The sequence below is a fragment of the Carcharodon carcharias genome, chromosome 16 (assembly GCF_017639515.1).
Source record: "Carcharodon carcharias isolate sCarCar2 chromosome 16, sCarCar2.pri, whole genome shotgun sequence".
Classification (NCBI taxonomy): Eukaryota; Metazoa; Chordata; class Chondrichthyes; order Lamniformes; family Lamnidae; genus Carcharodon; species Carcharodon carcharias.
Genome location: NC_054482.1, coordinates 59730730 through 59755915, shown reverse-complemented (window position 1 = coordinate 59755915; position 25186 = coordinate 59730730). Strand labels below are relative to the sequence as shown.

Genomic DNA, 25186 nt, shown 5'->3' with positions numbered 1-25186 from the left:
GGCACAAACCAGGGGTGTGATGGATTATTCTCTACTTGTCTGGATGAATGTAGCTCCAATAATACTCAAGAAGTTCAACACCATCCAGCCCACTTGTTTGGCACCCCATCCACCACCTTAAGCATTCAATGCTTCCACCAGCTTTGCAACTTGGCTGTAGTGTGTACCATCTCCGAGATGCAATGCAGCAAGTCGTTAAGACTTCTTCGACAGCATCCTCCAAACTTGCAACCTCTACCACCTAAAAGGACAAGGGCACCTGACACATGGGAACACAAGTCATGCACCATTCTAACTTAGAAATATATTGCCGTTCCTTCATTGGCGCTGAATCAAAACCATGAAACACTATGTAACAGCTGTGTGGGTGTACCAAAGGCACAAACTGCAGCAATTCAAGAAGCAAGCTCACAACCATCTTCTGAAGGGTGATTGGGGATGGGCAATAAATGTTGGTCTTGCCAGTAATGCCCCATGCCTTGGATGAATAAAAAAACATTTAGAACCCAATTATTTAGGAGGTGGCTCCATTGAACTATATGTAGCTATTACAGTGGACTAGCCTGACAGCCTTCTCCTCCCTATGTCTGTAATTTACTTCCATCCTACAACTCTCTGAAATCTTTGTGCCCTTCCAATTCTGGCCCCTTGTGCACCTCAGTTTTCATTGCTCAACCATTGGCAACAGTGCCTTCAGTTGCCTGGGCCCAAAACTCAGACATTCCTTCTAAACCCCTGCCTTTTCATCTTTAAGATACTCCTTAAAACCTACCTCTCTGATCAAAGTTTTGATCACCTGTCCTAATAGCTCCTTACGTGGCTTGTTGTCAAACTACGCTTGATAACACAACTGTGAAGCATCTTGGAACATTTTATTACATTACATATGTAGTGTGAATGCAAGTTGGTGTAAATAGGTACCCACACTCAGGAAGTAAGGCAATTGGCTGGTCCTTCTGCAATCCCAATATGCTTTTTGAGAGTTAAGTGACTCAAGCCCAATATCTGGGTAAATTAAAAAAGCAAGATGCCTTATTTTGAATGGACTGGTACAGGATTTCTCCCCATTGATGTCATTGCCTCCTGCAGATTTTAAAGTTGCTGTTTAAAAGAGACAAATAACTTTTTGGGGAAGAACTCAGTATAAAATGGCTGGAGCCTTCTCCCAGATGGGGCAAGAAGCTATTTTTGGGCCACTGTGTTTATTTTGGGCAATCTAGGTTACAATCTACTGCAATAAGGCTAATTTGTAGATAATATTTTAACTAATTATAAGCAATCATGAGTCACTTTTTATGTATGATGGTTCAAAGTAAGTTAGATGGATTCTAGCTGAAAGACTTTTAATTGAACAAATGAATTTCCCACGGTGCTGCTCACAGTGTATGACAGTACTGGAGAGGGAGAAATCTTATAAATTGACAGCATTGGGGAACTAAAAGTTTAATTTCAGGGACAGAAAAAGAAAAGGAGTGATTATGTCACATGCATTTTCTATTGGTTACAATTCCTCGGTATAAACAAAAGAAAGGATGGGTGCTAAAATCACCGACTTTGCTGAGTTAAGTTCAGCTTGTCAGCTGTCTGGTTAAAACTAAAGCTAATAAGCTTGCCAAAGAACTTGTGGAAAGCTTTCAACAATCTAATGGATTCCTATGCTGCTAGGAATTGAGGCACAGCCTTGTTTGTAAAACATATGGAACACCATCAAAATAGTCACAGTATTCTTCGTGGGATAAAAATGCTCCTGAAACATGAATATTTTTCATTCATTTTTAAAATGTAGTACAGTATTTTCTATTTAATGTGTTTTAATAAACCTTTGCATAAAATACTCTGAGGAGGGAGGGCCAGAAAGGGGAGGAGGCCAGGTGTCCCTATTTAACCTCCAGGGGAGCAACCTGTGGGAGAACAGGTGCAGCCACAAGGGGCACAGGGCCAACAGGAAGTCCAAGGCAGAAGGGGCCACAGAAGACGCCACTGTCCTGCTGCCAGGGTTTATAGGCAGCAATGCCGCTACCTTAATATGTCTGAGGTGCAATGCTGAAGGAGGCTCCGCCTCTTAAGGGAGACATGACCTCCATCTGTCAGATGATCGGCCCTGAGATCAGCTCCGACTATGTGGGTGAACACCTTATGCCAGTGGCGCTGAAGGTCACAGTGGCCCTCAACTTCTATGCCTCTGGCTCTTTCCAGGGGTCGGTGGGTGATCTTTATGGAGTCTCCCAATCAGCTGTTCACAGTTGTGTCAAGCTGTTGATAGACGCTCTGTTCAGGCGGGCATTGACTTTCATTCACTACTGCACAGACGAGGCCAGCCAGGCAGAGCGAGCCAGAGACTTTGCAGCGATTACTGGCTTGCCCCGCATCCAGGGTGCCATCGACTGCACACATGTGGCCATCAAGGCGCCACTGGATGAGCCAAGTGCCTTTGTCAACAGGAAGGGATTCCACTCCATGAACGTGCAGATAATGTGTGACCATACGATGCAGATTCTGCAAGTCTGTATAAGGTACCCAGGCAGCTCCCATGACGCTTACATCCTGAGACACTCCCAGGTGCCAAGGTTCTTCACTGCTCCAGCCCGAATGGATGGATGGCTGCTGGGTGACAACGGCTAGCCCCTCAAAAGGTGGCTCATGACGCCTCTCTGCCATCCAAGAACAGAGGCCAAGCAGCAGTACAACAGGAGCCATGCCTCCACAAGGGCGGTGGTAGAGAGAGCCATAGGTCTTCTCAAGATGCGCTTCCGATCTCTGGACCGCACTGCAATACCCCCCAGATCGTGTGTCACTGATTGTGGTTGCATGCTGCTCTCTCCACAATCTGGCACTGGAAAGGGGAAGGAAGACGTTGACACAGTTGCTCTGGCAACAGATGATGAGTCCAGTAGTGAGTCCAAGGATGATCACAGTCAGGAGAACGCTGAGGCGATAGACACTGACCTGGGCAACCTCCAGTGAGGCTGGGACACCCAGGAGGCTTTGATCCAACGCTCCTTCAGCTAGCCTACCAAATAAGAACCACCAACACATGCCAGGACTGCAGGCTCCATGCTCGATACCTGACAGGAATATTTGCTTGGTGAACAACATGAACTATGTGCCATTTCAATAAAGTTCAATGACAAACAAGTCACTCATATCATCATGGGTTACCCTTCACCTGCAGAACTAATGAAGCACCCAGTGGCTTGTTGAACAGAGACACATTTAATGCTGTGGTGCCTGGCATATATAATACAAATTAAAATGAAAGGTGTTATCCATCAAATCAAATAATATTTAATGTAAAGCTGGGGGGAAAAATATCACCAGTAATAAGCCCGTGTTGTGCTTAATCTGCTTTAAGTTTTCGCTTGCGGGTGCTACATCTAGGTGGTCATCCCTCACTGCACTGGCACTGGAGACAGCCTGCTCACTCTTCTGTCCTGTTGGCCTTGATGACCTTGGCGTGCATCCTCTGGCCTGTGGAGCCTGTGCTGGCCCCATCTGGGAGGGAGCGGCCAATGGTATCTCCCCAGTTGCTGCAGTTTCATCAGATGCCATGGTCACTGGCAAAGGGGCGGATGAGCTGCTGCCGTCATCTGGCACGCCCTGACAGGAGTCCGCAGAGACAACAAGCAGCTTATGTGCCAATGTGAGGTTGCTTTGGACCTCCCTGCTCACCATTGATGGATGGGCACCTAGCTGGGATACTGGGTGCTCAATCCATCTCCCATACTGACAGTGACCACCTGAGTTCATTGCCGGTGTGAGGGCTTGCAGGTCTGAGCACATCCCCAAGAACATCTGATTCAGCTCCTGGAGGAGCCTTTCCATGAGAGTCGCCATGGAGGCAGTGCACTTGGCCATGAGGGTCATTGCATTGGTCATGCTCTGCAAGGACTCCTCCACAATGGAGACCATGGCACGCATTCCCTCTTATATCTCTGCCAGATCCTCCCGCACACCCTGCTGGACTTCCAGCATCTGCTGCCTCAGGGACAACTCCAGGGGCACATCATCATCAGTCAGTGCCTGAACATGTTCCTGGTCCCCAGCAGTCCTCCGACTGCTGGTACCCTGGGCACTCTTTGCCTCTTCCTGCACCTCAAGTGAGTGCGAAGTGCTCTCACTGATGTGCACTGAGATACCAGCCGCTGACGTAACACCACTGAGGTGTTGGTATCTGCGCTGGGGACTGCTTGTCTGAGAGGATGTGATGCAGGTGCATTTCCATGGTCAGTGGTGGGCCTTCAGGTCCTCACCCTGATGGACTGCTGGTAAGCCTGAAAGGAAGAACAAGGACATATCATTAGTTGAAGTCATTACACTGTTACTGTGTATGTCTGGCATCTAGATCAGGGTGCCCTCATCTCTCCATTATCAGTGGGGATTCCATGTTTGAGGCTCACATCAATATAGCGACTTGGGTGGAATGGTTGCTATTGCAGACATTCTGACCTCAGCGCACTACACTCTTACCTCCTTGTGGCACTCCAGCCTCACCGCAGCCAGTTGACCTAGGCGCATGACGCCTCTCCAGCTCCAGGGCCTCCTGCTCATATCGAGTTAGGATTAGAAGGTGGGGTGGTCCTCCACCAGTCTGCAACCTCTCATCATTGTTATGGGATATCTCCTCCTGAAAGGACAGAGGAGCATTGATTAATCCACCCTGTATCTGCATTGCCATTGCAGCCTGGCCAACCACACCTGAGGAATATCTCGCAGGGCTTAGCCGATTTGTGACCCTGGAGCTGCAAAACACTCATTCCAAGCAGCCAGGTCTCAATCCCTTGCCCAGATGCTGCCTCGTTGACATTTGCCACTCACACTCTAAGAACTCTGAGGTCCTTGGGGGAGGTGGGTGGGCAGCTCCTAACTGCTGTACTAAGTGACCTATGCCACCATGGTACTCACCCTTCCCGATCATAGGAGATCATTGAACCACTTACGGCACTGCACCTACATGTGCCTCACCACATCATGGGAGCTCACCCTGGATGCCACCTCCTCCCAGGCATTTTTGGTGAGGTGGGGGGGCCTCTTCCTCCCATCCCCAGGGGCAAGGATCTCTCTCCATGCTGCCACCTCTTCCAGGAGGGCAGTGAGACACTCATCGGAAAAGCGCAGGGCCAACTGCCCCACTGACCTGCCCTCCTGCCTGTCGTGTTCACCAGTAATGAGCTCCATGACAAGGTGTATCTGCTTCACTGGCAGCCTTCGCATGGCTGACGCAGCTGCTTTTGAATCAGCTGCTGCGTCGCCATTGGACCTGGCAGATATTGAGCTCCCACCCCCACCCACCCCTTCCCCCTGCTGTTGCGTCTTACACTGGGCTGGCCTTAATTGGCCTGCCTGCGTAAAATTGTGGTGTGGAGCTGATTGCGGGCGGCGGTCAGCTTCCCAACTGCCCCTGCCCACTCCCGCCAAGCCCACACACCAACCGTAAAATTCTGGCCCATGTGGCAGCAAGTTCCAAATTCTTGTCACTTTCTGTGTAAATAAATTTCCTCAATCCTGTATTAGTGGCTATCTTGTATTATATGCTTCCATATTCCTGACTCATCCACAAGTAGAAATGGTTTCTCCACAGCCACCTCATTCATCTGTGCAAAGAACCCGAGCCTACTCATCTTTTCTTGATAGTTGCATCCGCTCACCCCTGGCAGCATCCTTGTAATTTTATTTTAAACTTTCTTCAGGCTTTCAGTATCCTTTTTGTAGTATGGAGACCAAAAATACACACAGTACTTCAAGTGTGGTGTTGTCAAGGTTTTATATAAACTTATCATGGCTAACCTGTTTTTGTATTCCATTCTTCTAGAAATGAGCCTCAGCAGTGTGTTTGAAACCTTAATGGTCTCATCAGCCTGTGTTGCTACATTCAGAAATTTATGTATTTGACTTTTTGCCTTCTTTTCCATTTGGTATGTTATTTTCCAAGGAATAAGTGACCTTCTTATTCCATTGATCAAAATGAACCACCTCACGCTTTGTTGTATTGATATAATTCACCATTTATCTATGCATTCTTCAAGCCTGTTTATGTCTTCCTGCATTTTGGTGAAGTCCTCGTTATTAACCATATCCTCAATTTATCATCACTTGCAAATTTTCATACCATAGCTCCAATTTCTACATCCAAAGCACTTATGTATAATAATGAACACTTCACATTTTCTGGCAGTCAGGAAAATCACCCTTTATTCACACTTGTTGTTTACAAGTAACTCTTTCAAGTTTCCATCTGTTCCAGATGAAGTTACATTATTTCATAGTTTGCCATTGTGAGATTTGAACTCTTGATAATCTTTTTTAAATGAAAACCAAATCAACAAAATTGGGATAAATCAGGCACAGCCCCTAATTCAGGTCAGCTGTAAAACCAAGGACAAAAATTTAAAGGAACCTTACAAACTTTAAATCAAAATGTGATTAAAGGGGTCAACAAAACACCCCAGTCCCCGCGGTGCCCACCGAGCACGGAAGGCCTCGAGAGTGCCAGCAGACACCGCGTGCTCCCTCTCCAGGGACATCTGGCAGCGAACGTAGCTGCGGAAGAGGGACAAACAATCGGGCGGGACTCCCCCGTCGATTGCCCGCTGCCTGGACCTGTTAATGGCCAACTTGGCCAGGCCCAGGAGCAGGTTCACGAGGAGGTCCTCCTCCTTCCCGACCCCCCTTCCGCACTGGGTGCCCATAGATCAGGAGCGTGAGGCTGAAGTGCAAACAAAACATCAATAAAAGGTTTTTCAAATAACTAAAAAGGGAGTGCAGCCTACAACACCCTATGTATACATGGTCCACGGACTCCACAAGACCGCAAAAAGGGCACGTGTCCTGAGAATCTGTGAACCTATGCATCCTCTTATTATAGGGGACTGCTGCATGCAACACCCTCCAACCCAGGTCCCCGATAGAAAGGGGGAGGACAACTCCGTAGAGGGCCTTCCATCAGGGGCCTCCGTCGCCGGACGGCAACAAGGCACGCCAGGGCGTGTCCGGTCGACGGACAAGAGCGAGAAAATGGAAGGTGTGCAGCAGCAGTTCATACAAAAAGCCCCTCTTTGCCTTGCCAAAAGGCACGGAGGGCATGTCCCCGAGGCGGCTCATATTGCGGGGCACCAGCACCCGAGGGAGGGTTCGGGGCTTGGGGCCAATGTGGAATTCTGTCCGAACAGGGGAACATTCAGACGGAAGACCACCACGCACCTGGGCCACCTCAAGACCCAAAATAACATCGGGTCCAAGCACGACCGTTCTCAGGTCTTGGATGGCATTGGCTGCGACCTGGACACTCACAGACACACGTCGCGCCAACTCCTGCGGGAGCATCCAGCCCAGTCCTCCACCACCCAGCACGTCCCCGATCCTGGTCACCCCTGCGGCCACAGCCCTCCTCTCCGCCAACCAATGAAAAGGATGGAGGGGCGGATTCCTGAGCAGCGGCTCTCTGACAATGGCCGCTATTCCTGACGGGGGAGAGCTGCGTTGCGAGGCGACCACTTTCCAGACTTTGATCAGGTCCTGGTAAAAGACGGGCAACGCCTGCAAGGAGCCACTGAGGCCCAGCTGTTCTATAAACAGGAGCTGCACGTCATAATTCAGGCCGTGCACCTGACGGAAGAAATACGTCATCAGGGCACACCATCTAGGAGGAGGCTCGACGTAGAGGTATCGCTGCAGGGTCTGAAGGCGGAAAGTCGCCACCTGTGTGCGTAGGCACACTAGCGCCTGACCACCCTCCCTAAGCGGGAGACTCAGAACCTCGGCAGCTACCCAGTGCAATCTTTTGTCCCAGAAGAAGTCGACTAACAATCTCTGGATTCTTGTGACAAAGTCCGGGGGAGGGGTCAAAGTGACCAGCCGATACCACAACATGGTGGCGATCAGCTGGTTTATGACCAGAACTCGACCTCGGTGAGATAGCACTCGGAGCAGTCCTGTCCAGCGCCGCAGGCGAGCGGTGACTTTCGTCTCCAGTTCCTGCCAGTTTGCCGGCCAGGATTCCTCAGCGGGGCAGAGATGGACCCCCAGGTAGAGGAGGCTGGTCCTGCTCCAGGTGAAAGGCCTGAGCTCCTCGGGTAGGGGATCCATTTGCCACTGACCGACCAGGAGTCCAGAACATTTACCCCAGTTGATCCTGGCAGAAGAAGCGGCAGAGTAGACCTCCTGGCACTCGCGCATCCTCCGCAGGTCAGCCGGGTCACTAAACATAAGGAGCACGTCATCGGCGTAAGCCGAAAGGACCACCCCGATGCCTGGCCCGTGCAGAACCAATCCCGACAACCTCCTCCGCAAGAGGCGCAGGAAAGGCTCCACGCAAATAGAATACAACTGGCCAGACAGGGGGCCTGCCCTGACGTACCCCTCTCCCAAAGCGAAGGGGCGCCAGCAGGGACCCGTTAACCTTCACTAGACCCTCCGCGGCGGTGTACAGAATTCGGATCCGGGCGACAAAATGCGTCCCGAACCCGAAAGCTCGCAGAGTTCCGAGTAAGTATTCGTGATCCACCCTGTCGAACGCCTTCTCCTGATCGAGAGACAGGAAGGCGCTCGACAGACCAGCCCTCTGGGAATGGTGGATGATGTCCCGGACCAGATGGATGTTATCATAAATGGTACGGTCCGGGACGGTGTAGGACTGGTCAGGGTGGATCATGTGGTCCAGCACGGTGCCGAGCCGAGAAGACATGGCCCGGGCGAAGATTTTGTAGTCCGTGCTGAGGAGGGAGACCGGGCGCCAGTTTTTAAGAAGGCGGAGATCCCCCTTCTTCGGCAGCAGGTCAAAAGATGTTACTCTTTCGAGTACAAACCCGCTTCAAGAAGGCGGAGATCCCCCTTCTTCGGCAGCAGGGCAAAAGATGTTACTCTTTCGAGTACAAACCCGCTTCCATCTGTTTCAGATGAAGTTACATTGTTTCATAGTTTGCCATTGTGAGATTTGAACCCAGTACCATAACCACTTGGCTATTTAGGCCAAGCCGTTGTTTACAAGTAACTCTTTTGAGTACAAACACATTTCCATCTGTTCCTATTCAGATGAAGTTACATTGTTTCATATTGTGAGATTTGAACTCTTGATAATCTTTTAAATGAAAACCAAATCAACAAAATTGGGATAAATCAGGCACAGCCCCTAATTCAGGTCAGCTGTAAAACCAAGAACAAAGTTTAAAGGAAACTTACAAACTTTAAATCAAAATGTGATTAAAGGGGTCAACAAAACACCCCAGTCCCCACGGTGCCCACTGAGCACGGAAGGCCTCGAGAGTGCCAGCAGACACCGCGTGCTCCTTCTCCAGGGACATCTGGCAGCAAACGTAGCCACGGAAGAGGGACAAACAATCGGGCAGGACTCCCCCGTCGATTGCCCGCTGCCTGGACCTGTTAATGGCCAACTTGGCCAGGCCCAGGAGCAGGTTCACGAGGAGGTCCTCCTCCTTCCCGACCCCCTTCCGCACCGGGTGCCCATAGATCAGGAGCGTGGGGCTGAAGTGCAAACAAAACATCAATAAAAGGTTTTTCAAATAACTAAAAAGGGAGTGCAGCCTACCACACCCTATGTATACATGGTCCACGGACTCCACAAGACCGCAAAAAGGGCATGTGTCCTGAGAGTCTGTGAACCTATGCATCCTCTTATTATAGGGGACTGCTGCATGCAACACCCTCCAACCCAGGTCCCCGATAGAAAGGGGGAGGACACCTCCATAGAGGGCCTCCCATCGGGGGCCTCCGCCGCTGGACGGCAACAAGGCACGCCAGGGCGTGTCCGGGTGACGGACAAGGGCGAGAAAATGGAAGGTGTGCAGCAGCAGTCCGTACAAAAAGCCCCTCTTTGCCGTGCCAAAAGGCACAGAGGGCATGTCCCCGAGGCGGCTCATATTGCGGGGCACCAGCACCCGAGGGAGGGTTCGGGGCTTGGGGCCAATGTGGAATTCCGTCCGAACAGGGGAACGCTCAGACGGAAGACCACCGCGCACCTGGGCCGCCTCAAGACCCAAAATAACGTCGGGTCCGAGCACGACCGTTCTCAGGTCTTGGATGGCATCGGCTGCGACCTGGACACTCACAGACGCGCGTCGCGCCAACTCCTGCGGGAGCATCCAGCCCAGTCCTCCGCCACCCAGCACGTCCCTGATCCTGGTCACCCCTGCGGCCACAGCCCTCCTCTCCGCCAACCACTGAAAAGGACGGAGGGGCGGATTCCTGAGCAGCGGCTCTCTGACGATAGCCACTACTCCTGACGGGGGAGAGCTGCGTTGCTAGGCGACCACTTTCCAGACTTTGATCAGGTCCTGGTAAAAGACGGGCAACGCCTGCAAGGAGCCACCGAGGCCCAGCTGTTCTATGAACAGGAGCTGCACGTCATAATTCAGGCCGTGCACCTGACAGAAGAAATACATCATCAGGGCACACCATCTAGGAGGAGTCTCGACGTAGAGGTATCGCTGCAGGGTCTGAAGGCGGAAAGTCGCCACCTGTGTGCGTAGGCACACTAGCGCCTGACCACCCTCCCTAAGCGGGAGACTCAGAACCTCGGCAGCGACCCAGTGCAATCTTTTGTCCCAGAAGAAGTCGACTAACAATCTCTGGATTCTTGTGACAAAGTCCGGGGGAAGGGTCAAAGTGACCAGCCGATACCACAACATGGCGGTGATCAGCTGGTTTGTGACCAGAACTTGACCTCGGTAAGATAGCACTCGGAGCAGTCCTGTCCAGCGCCGCAGGTGAGCGGTGACTTTCGTCTCCAGTTCCTGCCAGTTTGCCGGCCAGGATTCCTCAGCGGGGCAGAGATGGACCCCCAGGTAGAGGAGGCTGGTCCTGCTCCAGGTGAAAGGCCTGAGCTCCTCTGGTAGGGGATCCATCTGCCACTGACCGACCAGGAGTCCAGAACATTTACCCCAGTTGATCCTGGCAGAAAAAGCGGCAGAGTAGACCTCCTGGCACTCGCGCATCCTCCGCAGGTCAGCCGGGTCACTAAACATAAGGAGCACGTCATCGGCGTAAGCCGAAAGGACCACCCCGATGCCCGGCCCGCGCAGAACCAATCCCGACAACCTCCTCCGCAAGAGGCGCAGGAAAGGCTCCACGCAAATCGAATATAACTGGCCAGACAGGGGGCAGCCCTGACGTACCCCTCTCCCAAAGCGAAGGGGCGCCGTCAGGGACCCGTTAACCTTCACTAGACACTCCGCGGCGGTGTACAGAAGTCGGATCCGGGCGACAAAATGCGTCCCGAACCCGAAAGCTCGCAGAGTTCCGAGTAAGTATTCGTGATCCACCCTGTCGAACGCCTTCTCCTGATCGAGAGACAGGAAGGCGCTCGACAGACCAGCCCTCTGGGAATGGTGGATGATGTCCCGGACCAGATGGATGTTATCATAAATGGTTCGGTCCGGGACGATGTAGGACTGGTCAGTGTGGATCATGTGGTCCAGCACGGTGCCGAGCCGAGAAGACATGGCTCGGGCGAAGATTTTGTAGTCCGTGCTGAGGAGGGAGACCGGGCGCCAGTTTTTAAGAAGGCGGAGATCCCCCTTCTTCGGCAGCAGGTCAAAAGATGTTACTCTTTCGAGTACAAACCCACTTCCATCTGTTTCGGATGAAGTTACATTGTTTCATAGTTTGCCATTGTGAGATTTGAACCCAGTACCATAACCACTTGGCTATTTAGGCCAAGCCGTTGTTTACAAGTAACTCTTTCGAGTACAAACACGTTTCCATCTGTTCCTATTCAGATGAAGTTACATTGTTTCATATTGTGAGATTTGAACTCTTGATTTCATAACTCTTTCGAGTACAAACCCATTCCCATGTGTTTCAGATGAAGTTACGTTGTTTGCCATTGTGAGATTTGAACTCTTAGATGTTGGGGTTACAAACCCAGTACCATAACCACTTGGCTATTTAGGCCAAGCCAAGCATTACAAGTAACTCTTTTGAGTACAAACATGTTTCCATCTGTCATTTCAGATGAAGTTACATTGTTTCATAGTTTGCCATTGTGAGATTTGAACTCTTGATAATCTTTTAAATGAAAACCAAAATCAACAAAATTGGGATAAATCAGGCACAGCCCCTAATTCAGGTCAGCTGTAAAACCAAGAGCAAAGTTTAAAGGAAACTTACAAACTTTAAAAACACATTTCCATCTGTTTCAGATGAAGTTACATTGTTTTATAGTTTGCCATTGTGAGATTTGAACTTTTGATACTCTTTTTGAGTAAACCTGTTTCCATCTGTTTCAGATGAAGTTACATTGTTTCATAGTTTGCCATTATGAGATTTGAACTTCTGACCTTGGGGTTACAAACCCAGTACCATAACCACTTGGCTATTTAGGCCAAGCATTACAAGTAACTCTTTCGAGTATAAACACATTTTCATCTGTTTCAGATGAAGTTACGTTGTTTCATAGTTTGCCATTGAGAGATTTGAACTCTTAATCTTGGGGTTACAAACCCAGTACCATAACCACTTGGCTATTTAGGCCAAGCCCTCAAGCATTACAAGTAGGTGCAATACATTTCTCACTCGTCTGATTAGAAGAGCTTGCATTAGATCAATGTGTCCTAGACGCAGCCTTTTTTATAAGTAGTGCTTTCCAAGAGCAATGGTCTTTTGGGGGGAAAATGCCGAATCTTTCTCATTTGTTTGCAGAAGCAACATAATGACGCGTGCTTCAGTATAAGATTTACGCTAACCTCTGCAAACGCTGTACAGAACGTTATAGATTGCTGGGAGAACAGACGCCAGTCAGCTCCCTTGGCGCGCATGCGTGTCGGTCCTGGCTGCGGACGGTTGCAGCGGCGCGGCCTGTCGCTGGGATTTGAACGAGGAAGGGGAGGCCCCAGCAGCTGTGGCGCTGTATCCCGCTATAATGTCTCGCAGGGGAGGTAGCAGGTTCGCTAATCGCAGGCCAGGGTCAGGATTTCAACCTCGGTCAACAGAGCCGCCTGTACCTGCTGGTTTAATTAAAACGGCCAGAAGGAGTGGACAGCTGAACCTTTCCAACAGAGAGTTGAGCGAGGGTAAGTCCGCAGTGAACGGTCTGGGGATTCGGCCAGAGGCGAGGGTGAATATTGGCCGTCGATGTACACAATGATGTAAATAATTTCTTTGATTTCACCACTATTCACAGATGAGGGTAAAAACCGAGATTAGGATGTTTGTGCCCAAATGTTCAAAAGCTCTTCGCAGGTTTAAGTTCTATCCTTTCTTCCTGCAGATCTAAATTATTTGTTTGAGCACTTTTTGATAAGTGAGCTGTTTAATAATAAAATCTACATTTATTTGGTGGAAAAGATGGTTGAGATTTTATTTGTAGCAAAGTGAATTGGAGTAAGGATGTCAGTTGTGGCTCAGTGGGTACATTCTGGCCTCTGAACCAAGAGGTTATGGATTCAAATCCCATTCCTGAGATTTGAGCACAGAAATCTTGGCTGCCACTTCAACACAACGCTGCGGGGTGACGCCTTGGTGATGAAATGTTAAACCAAGGCTTTAGCTGGGTGTAAAAGATCCTATGGCACTGTTTCAAAGCGGAGTTACCCCTGGTGTACTGGCCAATATTTGTATCTCAGTCAACATGACAAAGAATTACATGGACATTATCACTTGTTTGTGGTAGCTTGTTATGCACAAATTGATCGCCACATTTCCAACAACTGTTTTCGTTGGCTGTGAGGTGCTTTGGGGATGTCCCAAGCTTGTGAAAGGTGTTATATAAATAGAAGATTGTTTTACTTTACCCTGGTTCCAGAATAGGATTCAGGAAAAAAGGTTTAACTTATGTTTGTAGAGTACTTAGACTTCAGAGTTATTGAGGACTATTAAAATTAATGTACAACAGTTTTATAAATAACTATTGAATGTCTTTGAGTAAATGCACAGGATTCTGTGGCAATAAAAGAAATTTGCTGGTTACCTGATTTTAGAACAGTTTAGGGAGGGGTTGGTGGGGGTTATGTGGCACCTCTGCTTCTGGACTTAGAGGGGGGGAAATGGTCAAGTTCTTCTTCTTGATTGGCATCCAGTGATCCCAAACTGGAAAAACTTGAGCAAATGCTGGTAACTGACTGGTCAGATTTGGTTGTACTGACACTGTGGTCACATAGGCTCCTGGTAATACCTGGGGTCACAGACACAGGCATTGAGTGCCAGATAAGTGATTGCCTTTGGATGAGAAGAAAAACATTGAGTGGGGAAAGGTCTTGAAAGCTGACTACAAATATTCTATTTTAATCTTTAGCGCTTTAGACAATGGGGGGGGGGTAGCGCTATTTACTATTTCAATAAGACAATCATTGAAGATTAAATGCAGTTTTGAGAATTTTTAGTAATGCTTAATGCAAACTCAATGCTTAACATAAAACTGGGGAGAGCAGCAATCAGCAAAGCTGTTAAAATTTTGAAATACATAGCCAAAAACTAATGTCAAATGTTATGTTATAAGGAAATACGAGAGAAACATGGGATTTTTGGCCCGTAATGGAGGTGTTTGAGAGGTTAGCTTTTAGAAGTACGCAAGAGCTGTGGAAAAGACAAATTTAGAATATTATGTAAAATCAAATTGTGAACTGGACAAAAGGCATAGGTTCAAACTAGTAAAAGATAAAATTTAAAATGTTATCAGGAAGTTCTTCCTTACTCAGAGTGGTCAAAGCTTGACATTTGCTTTCAGATAGAGTAGTCAAGGCATTTCAGAAGCAACTAGATTCTGTAAGTGGATAATATAGGGTCATTTTGGATGGATAAACCACTGGCTTTTCTTATTTTCAATTAATGCTTTTGCATTTGGAACAAGATTAGTTACATTTTGAAGCTTTACTGTTCCTTTCTTCCGAAAAGGTTTCAGGGTTTGCCTGTGATAGCACAAAGTCCAAGGAATGTTTATGTGTCGATGCTTACTGTCCATCTGAGCAAGGAGTCGTAAATAAATTTGCCTACCCTGTTGCCATATCCCCTTTTCCCTCATCTATTTATCAAATCTAATCTTTATTCTTCACGTCGTTTCTGCCTCAGCTATAACCCTGGAATTTCACAATCTCACAACCCTCTGCAAAGAAGTTTCTCTTGCTCTTAACTTTGTATATGTGGCTCCTCCTCAATTACTGAAATAGACTGCTATTATCTACCCATCCCATTCTTTCATAATATTAAAAACTTTGATCACAATCTGGATTGTTCAAATGAAAACATTTTTTTTCAAATCTTTCTTTGTATTTGTATTTCCTTGTACTCAGACCGAATTTACTTTGTTAATTCTCCAAAGAGCCTTTCCAGTAGAGTGGAGCCTGCAATTGCACACAGTACACTCACATTAAGGTTTTATATTGGCTTATTACTTCTTGAATTTTATATTCTATACTTGTGACCAGACCCAGAATTCCATGAGCAGTTTTTTGCTGTCTTTAATTTCCCCTGATCCTGTTCCTCAAAATCCCTCTGCACTTTTACAGTACCAAGTCAGCTTCCATTCAGAGTGTGATTGCTGTTCTTCAGCCTCATGCTTACTGACATTGAATTCCATGTTCTACTTTTTAGATCATTTCCTAATTTTGTCAATGTTCTTTTACAGCTTTCTCAGGTCTTCTCATTTTTTTGATTGAAGGACCCCTTTTCAGATGAATTATACTATATAAAACACATAATATGAAAATGCAAAACATGAAGGCTGTTGCTTTTATGAAGACAGTTATTTACTTACAGATATCAGTGAGATGGACGTGCCTGCATCTCTTTGAAGAGTCTGTCTATTCTTGCATGCTCCCCTCCGAGCTGCACATGTAGGTAGCTGCACCTGATCCTATCTCCTGGCTCACCTTTCACATCATTTCTAGACCCTAGAAAGTCTCTACTGACCCCCCCCCCCCCCACCCCTTGGTGTCCCAGGATTCCAGTTTGAGAACCACTGTTCTAGTATTTAGCAATATCTCCTATTTCTGTATCATCTGCAGATTTCATTCAATCACTGCCTATATTCAAATCATTGATACACACATTGAACAAAAGTATCCCAAAATTGCATCTGTGGGATACTTAAATCCACTTCCATCCATTATGGAAAAACTCCCCAAACTCCTCTGATTTCTTCCTTCTAGACTATTTTTAATCCAGTTGATTATCCTAATTTCGTTCTTCTTAATCTTCTTTAATATCTCACATAAGGCATCTTGCTAAAGTCCATGTACACTCCACCTGTAGCCTGTTACAGCCTCAAAAGAATCCTGGCATTTTTCAAACATGTTTGTTACTTTTGAAATTTAATTTTTTTCTGTATCCAGATATGTGATAATTTCATCCTTCATTAAAGACTTGAAAATGTTCTGGACCACTGATGTTTACTTAACTGGCTTGTAATTACTTGAATTATCGCTGTCTTCATTTTTAAAAATGAATTCTATATTGTCTGCTCTCTGGTCTTCTGTCACACATCTACACTCAGTCAAGCCCTTGGATATCATTTCCTGCCTTGTACGCCTTAGATACCTTGTCCAGTCTTTTCACGTGGGGCAGCCACACTTCAATCATTTGTCAAGCAAGGGGCCAATGAGTGAATTTTGGAAAAATAAGGTTTGGCACAACATTAAACATGAATTAGAAAGAAAAGCTGATTTATGAAAAGAAGCAACTTGCTGAGCAAACAAATCTGTGAGAGTGGTTGAGTGTGCATGTTGGTGTGTGGAGCTGAGGGTGAATAAGAAACCTGAGACTAAAAGTGAGCCAGACTCTCAATCTCCCCTCCCTCTCTCACACTTGTGCATGCGTGCGTGCATGCACACATACACATACTATCAACCATCTCTCTCTCACACATAGACATGCACATGCCCCACTCCACACACAAACATACACACACATTCACCCCTCTTGCGCTGCGCACACACTCACTCACTTTCTATCTCACACAAACACATGTACACGCAGACAATCACACCTCTCTCAAGCACAGACACTCATCCTCTCTCTCACACAGACACACTCGCTCATCACATACACATTTGCATCTCGCATTCACCTCTCTCTCTCTCTCACCCACACACACACATGCATACTCACCCACCCACCCCATCTCTCATTCCCTGACACACACACACTCTCTCACACTCGCCTCACTCATGCACACATACACCTCTCACTCCCTGACACCAACCCACCCACATCCTCTCTCCCACGCCCGCCTGCCTACCAAGCCATGCAGCCCCCTCCTCGCGCCCACCCTCTCTCTCTCTCTCTCTCTCTCTCACACACACGCCCGCCCGCTCCTCTGCCCCCCTCTCTCTCTCTCACACGCCCGCTCACCATCTGCCTCTCTCTGCTCCTCTCACTCTCTTTCTCTCTCACGCTCGCCTGCCCCATTGCCTCTCTCTCTCCCCCACTATCTACCGCCCGCCCCTTTGCGTCCCTCTCTCCGCCCTCCCCCCTCCATCTCCCGCTCCCCTCCCCCTGTCCGCCCCCCTCCCCCTGTCCGCCCCCCTCCCCCTGTCCGCCCCCTCCCCCTGTCCGCCCCCTCCCCCTGTCCGCCCCCTCCCCCTGTCCGCCCCCTCCCCCTGTCCGCCCCCTCCCCCTGTCCGCCCCCTCCCCCTGTCCGCCCCCGCCCCCTGTCCGCCCCCTCCCCCTGTCCGCCCCCGCCCCCTGTCCGCCCCCGCCCCCTGTCCGCCCCCGCCCCCTGTCCGCCCCCGCCCCCTGTCCGCCCCCGCCCCCTGTCCGCCCCCGCCCCCTGTCCTCCCCCGCCCCCTGTCCTCCCCCGCCCCCTCTCCCTCCCCCGCCCCCTCTCCCTCCCCCGCCCCCCTCTCCCTCCCCCGCCCCCCTCTCCCTCCCCCGCCCCCCTCTCCCTCCCCCGCCCCCCTCTCCCTCCCCCGCCCCCCTCTCCCTCCCCCGCCCCCCTCTCCCTCCCCCGCCCCCCTCTCCCTCCCCCGCCCCCCTCTCCCTCCCCCGCCCCCCTCTCCCTCCCCCGCCCCCCTCTCCCTCCCCCGCCCCCCTCTCCCTCCCCCGCCCCCCTCTCCCTCCCCCGCCCCCCTCTCCCTCCCCCGCCCCCCTCTCCCTCCCCCGCCCCCCTCTCCCTCCCCCGCCCCCCTCTCCCTCCCCCGCCCCCCTCTCCCTCCCCCGCCCCCCTCTCCCTCCCCCGCCCCCCTCTCCCTCCCCCGCCCCCCTCTCCCTCCCCCGCCCCCCTCTCCCTCCCCCGCCCCCCTCTCCCTCCCCCGCCCCCCTCTCCCTCCCCCGCCCCCCTCTCCCTCCCCCGCCCCCCTCTCCCTCCCCCGCCCCCCTCTCCCTCCCCCGCCCCCCTCTCCCTCCCCCGCCCCCCTCTCCCTCCCCCGCCCCCCTCTCCCTCCCCCGCCCCCCTCTCCCTCCCCCGCCCCCCTCTCCCTCCCCCGCCCCCCTCTCCCTCCCCCGCCCCCCTCTCCCTCCCCCGCCCCCCTCTCCCTCCCCCGCCCCCCTCTCCCTCCCCCGCCCCCCTCTCCCTCCCCCGCCCCCCTCTCCCTCCCCCGCCCCCCTCTCCCTCCCCCGCCCCCCTCTCCCTCCCCCGCCCCCCTCTCCCTCCCCCGCCCCCCTCTCCCTCCCCCGCCCCCCTCTCCCTCCCCCGCCCCCCTCTCCCTCCCCCGCCCCCCTCTCCCTCCCCCGCCCCCCTCTCCCTCCCCCGCCCCCCTCTCCCTCCCCCGCCCCCCTCTCCCTCCCCCGCCCCCCTCTCCCTCCCCCGCCCCCCTCTCCCTCCCCCGCCCCCCTCTCCCTCCCCCGCCCCCCTCTCCCTCCCCCGCCCCCCTCTCCCTCCCCCGCCCCCCTCTCCCTCCCCCGCCCCCCTCTCCCTCCCCCGCCCCCCTCTCCCTCCCCCGCCCCCCTCTCCCTCCCCCGCCCCCCTCTCCCTCCCCCGCCCCCCTCTCCCTCCCCCGCCCCCCTCTCCCTCCCCCGCCCCCCTCTCCCTCCCCCGCCCCCCTCTCCCTCCCCCGCCCCCCTCTCCCTCCCCCGCCCCCCTCTCCCTCCCCCGCCCCCCTCTCCCTCCCCCGCCCCCCTCTCCCTCCCCCGCCCCCCTCTCCCTCCCCCGCCCCCCTCTCCCTCCCCCGCCCCCCTCTCCCTCCCCCGCCCCCCTCTCCCTCCCCCGCCCCCCTCTCCCTCCCCCGCCCCCCTCTCCCTCCCCCGCCCCCCTCTCCCTCCCCCGCCCCCCTCTCCCTCCCCCGCCCCCCTCTCCCTCCCCCGCCCCCCTCTCCCTCCCCCGCCCCCCTCTCCCTCGTCCGCCCCCTGTCCGCCCCCCTCTCCCTCGTCCGCCCCCTGTCCGCCCCCCTCTCCCTCGTCCGCCCCCTGTCCGCCCCCCTCTCCCTCGTCCGCCCCCTGTCCGCCCCCCTCTCCCTCGTCCGCCCCCTGTCCGCCCCCCTCTCCCTCGTCCGCCCCCTGTCCGCCCCCCTCTCCCTCGTCCGCCCCCTGTCCGCCCCCCTCTCCCTCGTCCGCCCCCTGTCCGCCCCCCTCTCCCTCGTCCGCCCCCTGTCCGCCCCCCTCTCCCTCGTCCGCCCCCTGTCCGCCCCCCTCTCCCTCGTCCGCCCCCTGTCCGCCCCCCTCTCCCTCGTCCGCCCCCTGTCCGCCCCCCTCTCCCTCGTCCGCCCCCTGTCCGCCCCCCTCTCCCTCGTCCGCCCCCTGTCCGCCCCCCTCTCCCTCGTCCGCCCCCTGTCCGCCCCCCTCTCCCTCGTCCGCCCCCTGTCCGCCCCCCTCTCCCTCGTCCGCCCCCTGTCCGCCCCCCTCTCCCTCCCCCGCCCCCTGTCCGCCCCCCTCTCCCTCCCCCGCCCCCTGTCCGCCCCCCTCTCCCTCCCCCGCCCCCTGTCCGCCCCCCTCTCCCTCCCCCGCCCCCTGTCCGCCCCCCTCTCCCTCCCCCGCCCCCTGTCCGCCCCCCTCTCCCTCCCCCGCCCCCTGTCCGCCCCCCTCCCCCTCCCCGCGTCCCTCGCCCGCGCCCCTCCCCGCGTCCCTCGCCCGCGCCCCTCCCCGCGTCCCTCCCCGCGTCCCTCTCTCGCCCCTCTGCCCCTCTCTCGCCCCTCTGCCCCTCTCTCACTTGGCCTCACCCCTCTTTCGCATACACACACCCCTTGCGCACAGAGTCAGCCCTCCCGCTCACACACACATGCACTCACCCCTCCCCCATGCACACAAGCACTGATAAGGTCATATGCGCACACTCATTGCACTCTCTCTGTCTCTTACACATGCATGCATACTAGTGAACCTATCAGGAGCAAACGTAGGACCAGAATGGCCTGTGATTGTGGAGGAGCAGCCCCTTGTAGAAGACTTCAAACTCACTGACCTGACTTAATGGCATTTTGAACAATGGCTCTGATGGCCACATAGAGAAGCTTTGCAGACCAGAGTGCAGGCGGTGGCTTGGACAAGCCTGCCTTTGGATTTTAAGATATTTAACCCAACTAATGGCTAAAGAAATTATTTTATTCATCATGTTGCTCATCTTTTCTGTATTCTATTATTAAATACCTCCATTTTTGATCATATTTTAGAAAATTGAAGTACCTCTTTGGGGTTCTACCAGGTTTTTTGCAATATTTTACTTATGTACTTGCAAATTAGGTCCCTTTAATATTTTTTGAGAAGTTTTCTGTATCATTTCTAAAAAATCAATACCACTGTTATACTACTCCATATCTTGCTTTTTAAATAAATGCAAGTACTCCTTTGTAATAAAAATGTTTTTGCATGAATATTATACTCCTATTTTCTTTCTGAATTGTTTCTGGTCCTGGTTAGATTTATTTTTCCAGTTCTCCCTGTCCCATTCTTCCGGTTTAAATACCTCTTTCTACATTTCCCCTTTGCCCATCACAACATATAAATTTGTATTCAGTAGATATTTAACTGTGGTCTATACAACTTGTCTGCCTGACTTGCAGTTCAGGTGTTATGGTTGGTCTCATCACTTCAGAGCAGTTTTCTTTATCTGAATTTATATTATTTACATAGAACCTAATGACACCTGCTGGAATATTCAGGTGCGACTGTCAAGTAAGAACAAATTTAGACTCACTTTTAGTGCCTTCCACCATTATGATGCTTGCTGACACACTCTCTCTAGGCTGCCTTTTGAAGAGTGGTCACATGTGCAAGCTGCTGATACTTGTAGAACTCAATAGCATCGAGTCAATGCATTCGAGTGAACATTGTAGAATTTTTGGGGAAAATTACTTCTTCATAGTGTTGATCTTATAAATTTTAACATATAAGTGGGTTTTTAGAGGAAAATTTAAAATGCTATTTTACAAAATTCTGTTAAGTTTAAGCACCGTTCCATTTGCACAAACATCTAATCACATGGCTTCTGAAAACAATATTAGTCATCGTAGTTTCACCCATTTTACAGTAGCTATTCTTGAGTGAGGTTTGAGTGGCACAAAAAGTGGAACAGAATTCTCACCTTGCAAAAGGTGACTAACAGTTAAATTTGGAAATGGAAAATTTATTGGAAAAATATATCTATGTTAAAGTTGTGCTAAACTTGAATTTTTGAATGCTGTTACTTTCAAATAAGGAAGTATTATGTAAGCAACAAGTTGCATTTTTATGGTGTCATTCATATAGTAAAATGCTCAAGGACTTTACAGGAGCATAATCAGACAAAAATTCAAGACAGGGAACCAACATTAGGACAGGTGCTTGGTGAAGTAGGTAGTTTTTAAGGAGGTGTGAGAAGCAGAGAGGCTTAGGGAAGACATTTCAGAGCTTAGGGCCTAGTAGACAGCTTAAGGCATGACAACCAGAGCTCTGAATCGCTTCTTAGCCTTTTGGCTAAGATCAAGTGTAGTCGTGAAGCCATGGCTATAACCAGTCGAGCCCCACACCATGGGGTACCCAACACCGTCCGGGTAACAGTGAAAGACAGCGAAGGAGGAGCACCCATAGATCGGGCCTTCTTCATCAAGCGTATCCTGTTGAAGGTGTGTGGATTTGAAGCAGAGGAGATCTACTCCCTGCAAGACTTCCCCAGCGCTGGATGTTTTGACGTGACTTTCAAGCATGTGGCAGCTTGCGTCAAGTTTCTGAAGGTGTTCAAGGAGAAGGGAGACCAGCCGGAGATGAAGATCCTGACGGTGGAGCCGCTCTTTGCTCTGCCGTTGCAACAGGACCGTGTGGTGACTGTGCATCTCTACAATCCCTACGTCCCTGTTGCCGACGTGTTCACCTTCCTCGCCAGGTGCGTCGACAAGGTTGGGAGCTGCACCGAGGTTAGAGATGCCTTCGGGATTTGGACATGCAAACGCTAGTTAAGGTCACGCTCAAGGCAAGTCTGGTCATGTGGCGGCCAACTGCAGCGCCGCTCTCTGCAAGAATTGCAAACAGGAAGGGCACCAGACAAAGGACTGCAAACAGACTAAGTGCTGCAACCTGTGTGGTGAGGCGGGTCACCTCTACAGGAACTGCCCCAAACGCTGCCTCACTTATGCACAGGCAGCCAAAGCCAACGAGGGGGAAGCAGAAGAAATGCTTTGTGTCACTACTACCAAGGACACTTGCAACATTCCAACCACCATGGCCCCCAGTGACAACAACAAGACAAAGGAGGACACAGAACAAGACAAAGGAGGACACAGAGAGAGACAAAGTGGAGGAAAAGATTGAGGCAGCAGACAGCCAATCAACAGCACTGCCCCCTGAACCTCCCACTCCTCAGGAGAGCGAATCAATGGAGAAGGAGGAAGCAGTGGAAAATCAGCAGGGGGAGTGGCAGCTGGTGAAGAGAGCCAAAAGAAAGAAGGGGCTAAGAAGGGACCAAGCTACTTCCCAGACAAGTGGCAAGAGGCGTCTCCCATCCGACACGGATGTCAAGGGCAGCTGCTCTTCAGACAAAGAAGGGAAAGGGCAGCATCTACAGAAGAAGTGGCAAAGCTCTAGGGAGTTGGAGGACGAGACACCCGAGCTCCAGAACATTGGAGACAATGAGGAGACCAGCGCACCCCAATTTTGCCCACAACCTGAAGAGTCCAGCGCACCCTAGCCCCAGGAATCTGGGAGCAGTGAAGCGCTCAGTGCACCCCAGTTCCGGGAAGCCGGGAGCAGCAACGCTGCAGAGGGGGAGAGGATTGGAGAATCTTCTCCAACAGAGGACATTTCAAATCCTGCACGAACCCACAGATGCTACCTGAGCAGAACATTGCCACTGGGGAGTTTTAGGACAGTTTCCTCAGCCCATCCAAAGTGAGGCAATTTGTGAACACTATGGGTATGCAGGAGTAGACCAAAGGTCTGGAACTCTCAGAGACAACAGATTTGGTAAGAGACTAAATGCTTTAAAATGGGTGTAAAGATCGTATCCATAAATGTGCGTAGCATTAAATCTACTATGCGATGTGTTACAACCTTGGACTACCTTGCCAAGGTCAAAGCTGACCTGTTGTTTCTGCAGGAGTGGGCGATACCGCACGTCAGCTCCTACAGGCAATGGTCACGATGGTAGTCCCATGGGCCATCGATCTGGTCGGAAGGAAACGCCTCTCGCTCCTCCAGCCTGGGTGTTCTGCTGTGGGGAGGCAACTTCACCGTCTCTGAGGTTAAGGAGGTGGTGGGTGGGTACCTCCTCGTAGCAGACGTAATGTATAAGACGTAATGTACAAGAATGCTCCACTCCGGTTAATTAACGTGTACGCCCCGGCACAAAAGGGCGAGCGGCTGGCGGTTTTTCAGCAGCTCCCACTGCTGCTGGCGACCTCCAGGCCAGTCATTCTGGGTGGTGACTTCAACTGCATAATCGATTCGGCTGGACGATCCGACAGGGCCGACAGCAGATTGGACGCTACATCTAGATCCCTGATGGAAACAGTTAAGGATGCCAAGCTGCACAGCGTCTTCAGCAACCCTGCAGACGGAGCGCATCGTAGATACATCTGGTTGTGGCCAGACGGGTCCATCTGTTCCAGGATAGACTTCCTGTTTGTGTCCCGTGCATTCGTAGTCAGATCCACCAACATCAAACCGGTGTTCTTCTCTGACCATTGCCTTCTACTGGCTGACTGTCACTTAGAGGTAGACCAGAGGGTGGGCAGGGGGGCATGGAAGCTAAACGTGCCACTGCCCAGAGAACATGAGGAGCTCATGAGGGATTATAAAGGTTGGAGAACCGTGAAACCCCTTTGAGTCCCTGACACACTGGTGGAAAGCGGTCAAGGGAAACATCAAGAGGTTTTTCATCCTCAAAGGCGCCCAGGAAGCTAGAAAGGAACAGAGGGAAATGTCCTGACTCCAGAAAAACATGCAGAATCTGCTCCGGCTGCAGTCGATGGGGGACGATGTCAAAGAGGAACTCCAAGAGGTAAAGAGCCAGCAAGCCTCGCTCTTTGCCTCTGAGGCCTCCAAGATCATCTTCCGGTCCAGAGTCCGCTCCATGGAGCAGGATGAGATGTGCTCACGTTTCCTCTTCCAAATGTTACACAGAGAGAGCTCTGTTATCAGCAGCCTGAAGGAAGAAGACGGCTCAGTAAAGTCATCGCAGCCCGACATTTTAAGGATCAGCAAATCCTTTTATGCCGGATTGTATGACGTGAAGCCCACAGACAGCACGGCCTCCCAGTCCTTCCTATCCTCTATCACGGAGGTCTTAGACGACAGTACACGGGAGAGCCTGGACAAATAGTTAACTCCTGACGAACTGACTAAGGCCCTTGAGTCCTTCGAGAAGAGTAAAACTCTCGGAACTGACGGCTTGCCGGCGGAGTTGTATTCGGCTCTGTGGGACTGGATCGGCCCAGACCTGGTAGAAGTGTACAAGAATATGCTTCTGGCCAGCAGCATGTCAGAATCCATCACCGTCATCTACCAGCACAAGGGGGAAAGGGAGGAAATTAGAAATTGGCGACCCATTTCACTGTTGAATGTGGACTATATGATTCTGTCCAAGGTCATCGCCAATCGGGTCAAGTCCACTCTGGAATTGGTGATCCACCCTGACCAGACCTGCACTGTGCCGGGGAGGAAGATCTCTTACAGCCTTGCGCTGCTCAGGGATACGATTGCCTATGTGCAGGACAGGGGTGTGGACACCTGCCTCATCAGCCTGGATCAGGAGGAGGCCTTTGACAGAATATCGCACCTACATGGTGGATGTCCTCTCCAAAATGGGGTTTGGGGAGGGAATTTGTAATTGGATCCAACTGCTCTACACTAACATCAGTAGCGCAGTCTCAATCAATGGGTGGGAATCAGATAGCTTTCC

General features: G+C 51.6%; 1 protein-coding gene across 1 annotated transcript in view; it reads left to right on the top strand.

Moving 5' to 3' along the window:
- The first annotated feature begins 12758 nt into the window (after positions 1-12758).
- lrrc40 (leucine rich repeat containing 40) overlaps positions 12759-25186 on the top strand; it is a 90581-nt gene continuing 78153 nt past the window's right edge. Inside the window, exon 1 of the mRNA XM_041208544.1 lies at positions 12759-13022. Within this exon, the coding sequence (XP_041064478.1) occupies positions 12872-13022 (151 nt within the window). The 5' untranslated portion in view covers positions 12759-12871. The remainder of the gene's footprint in view (positions 13023-25186) is intronic.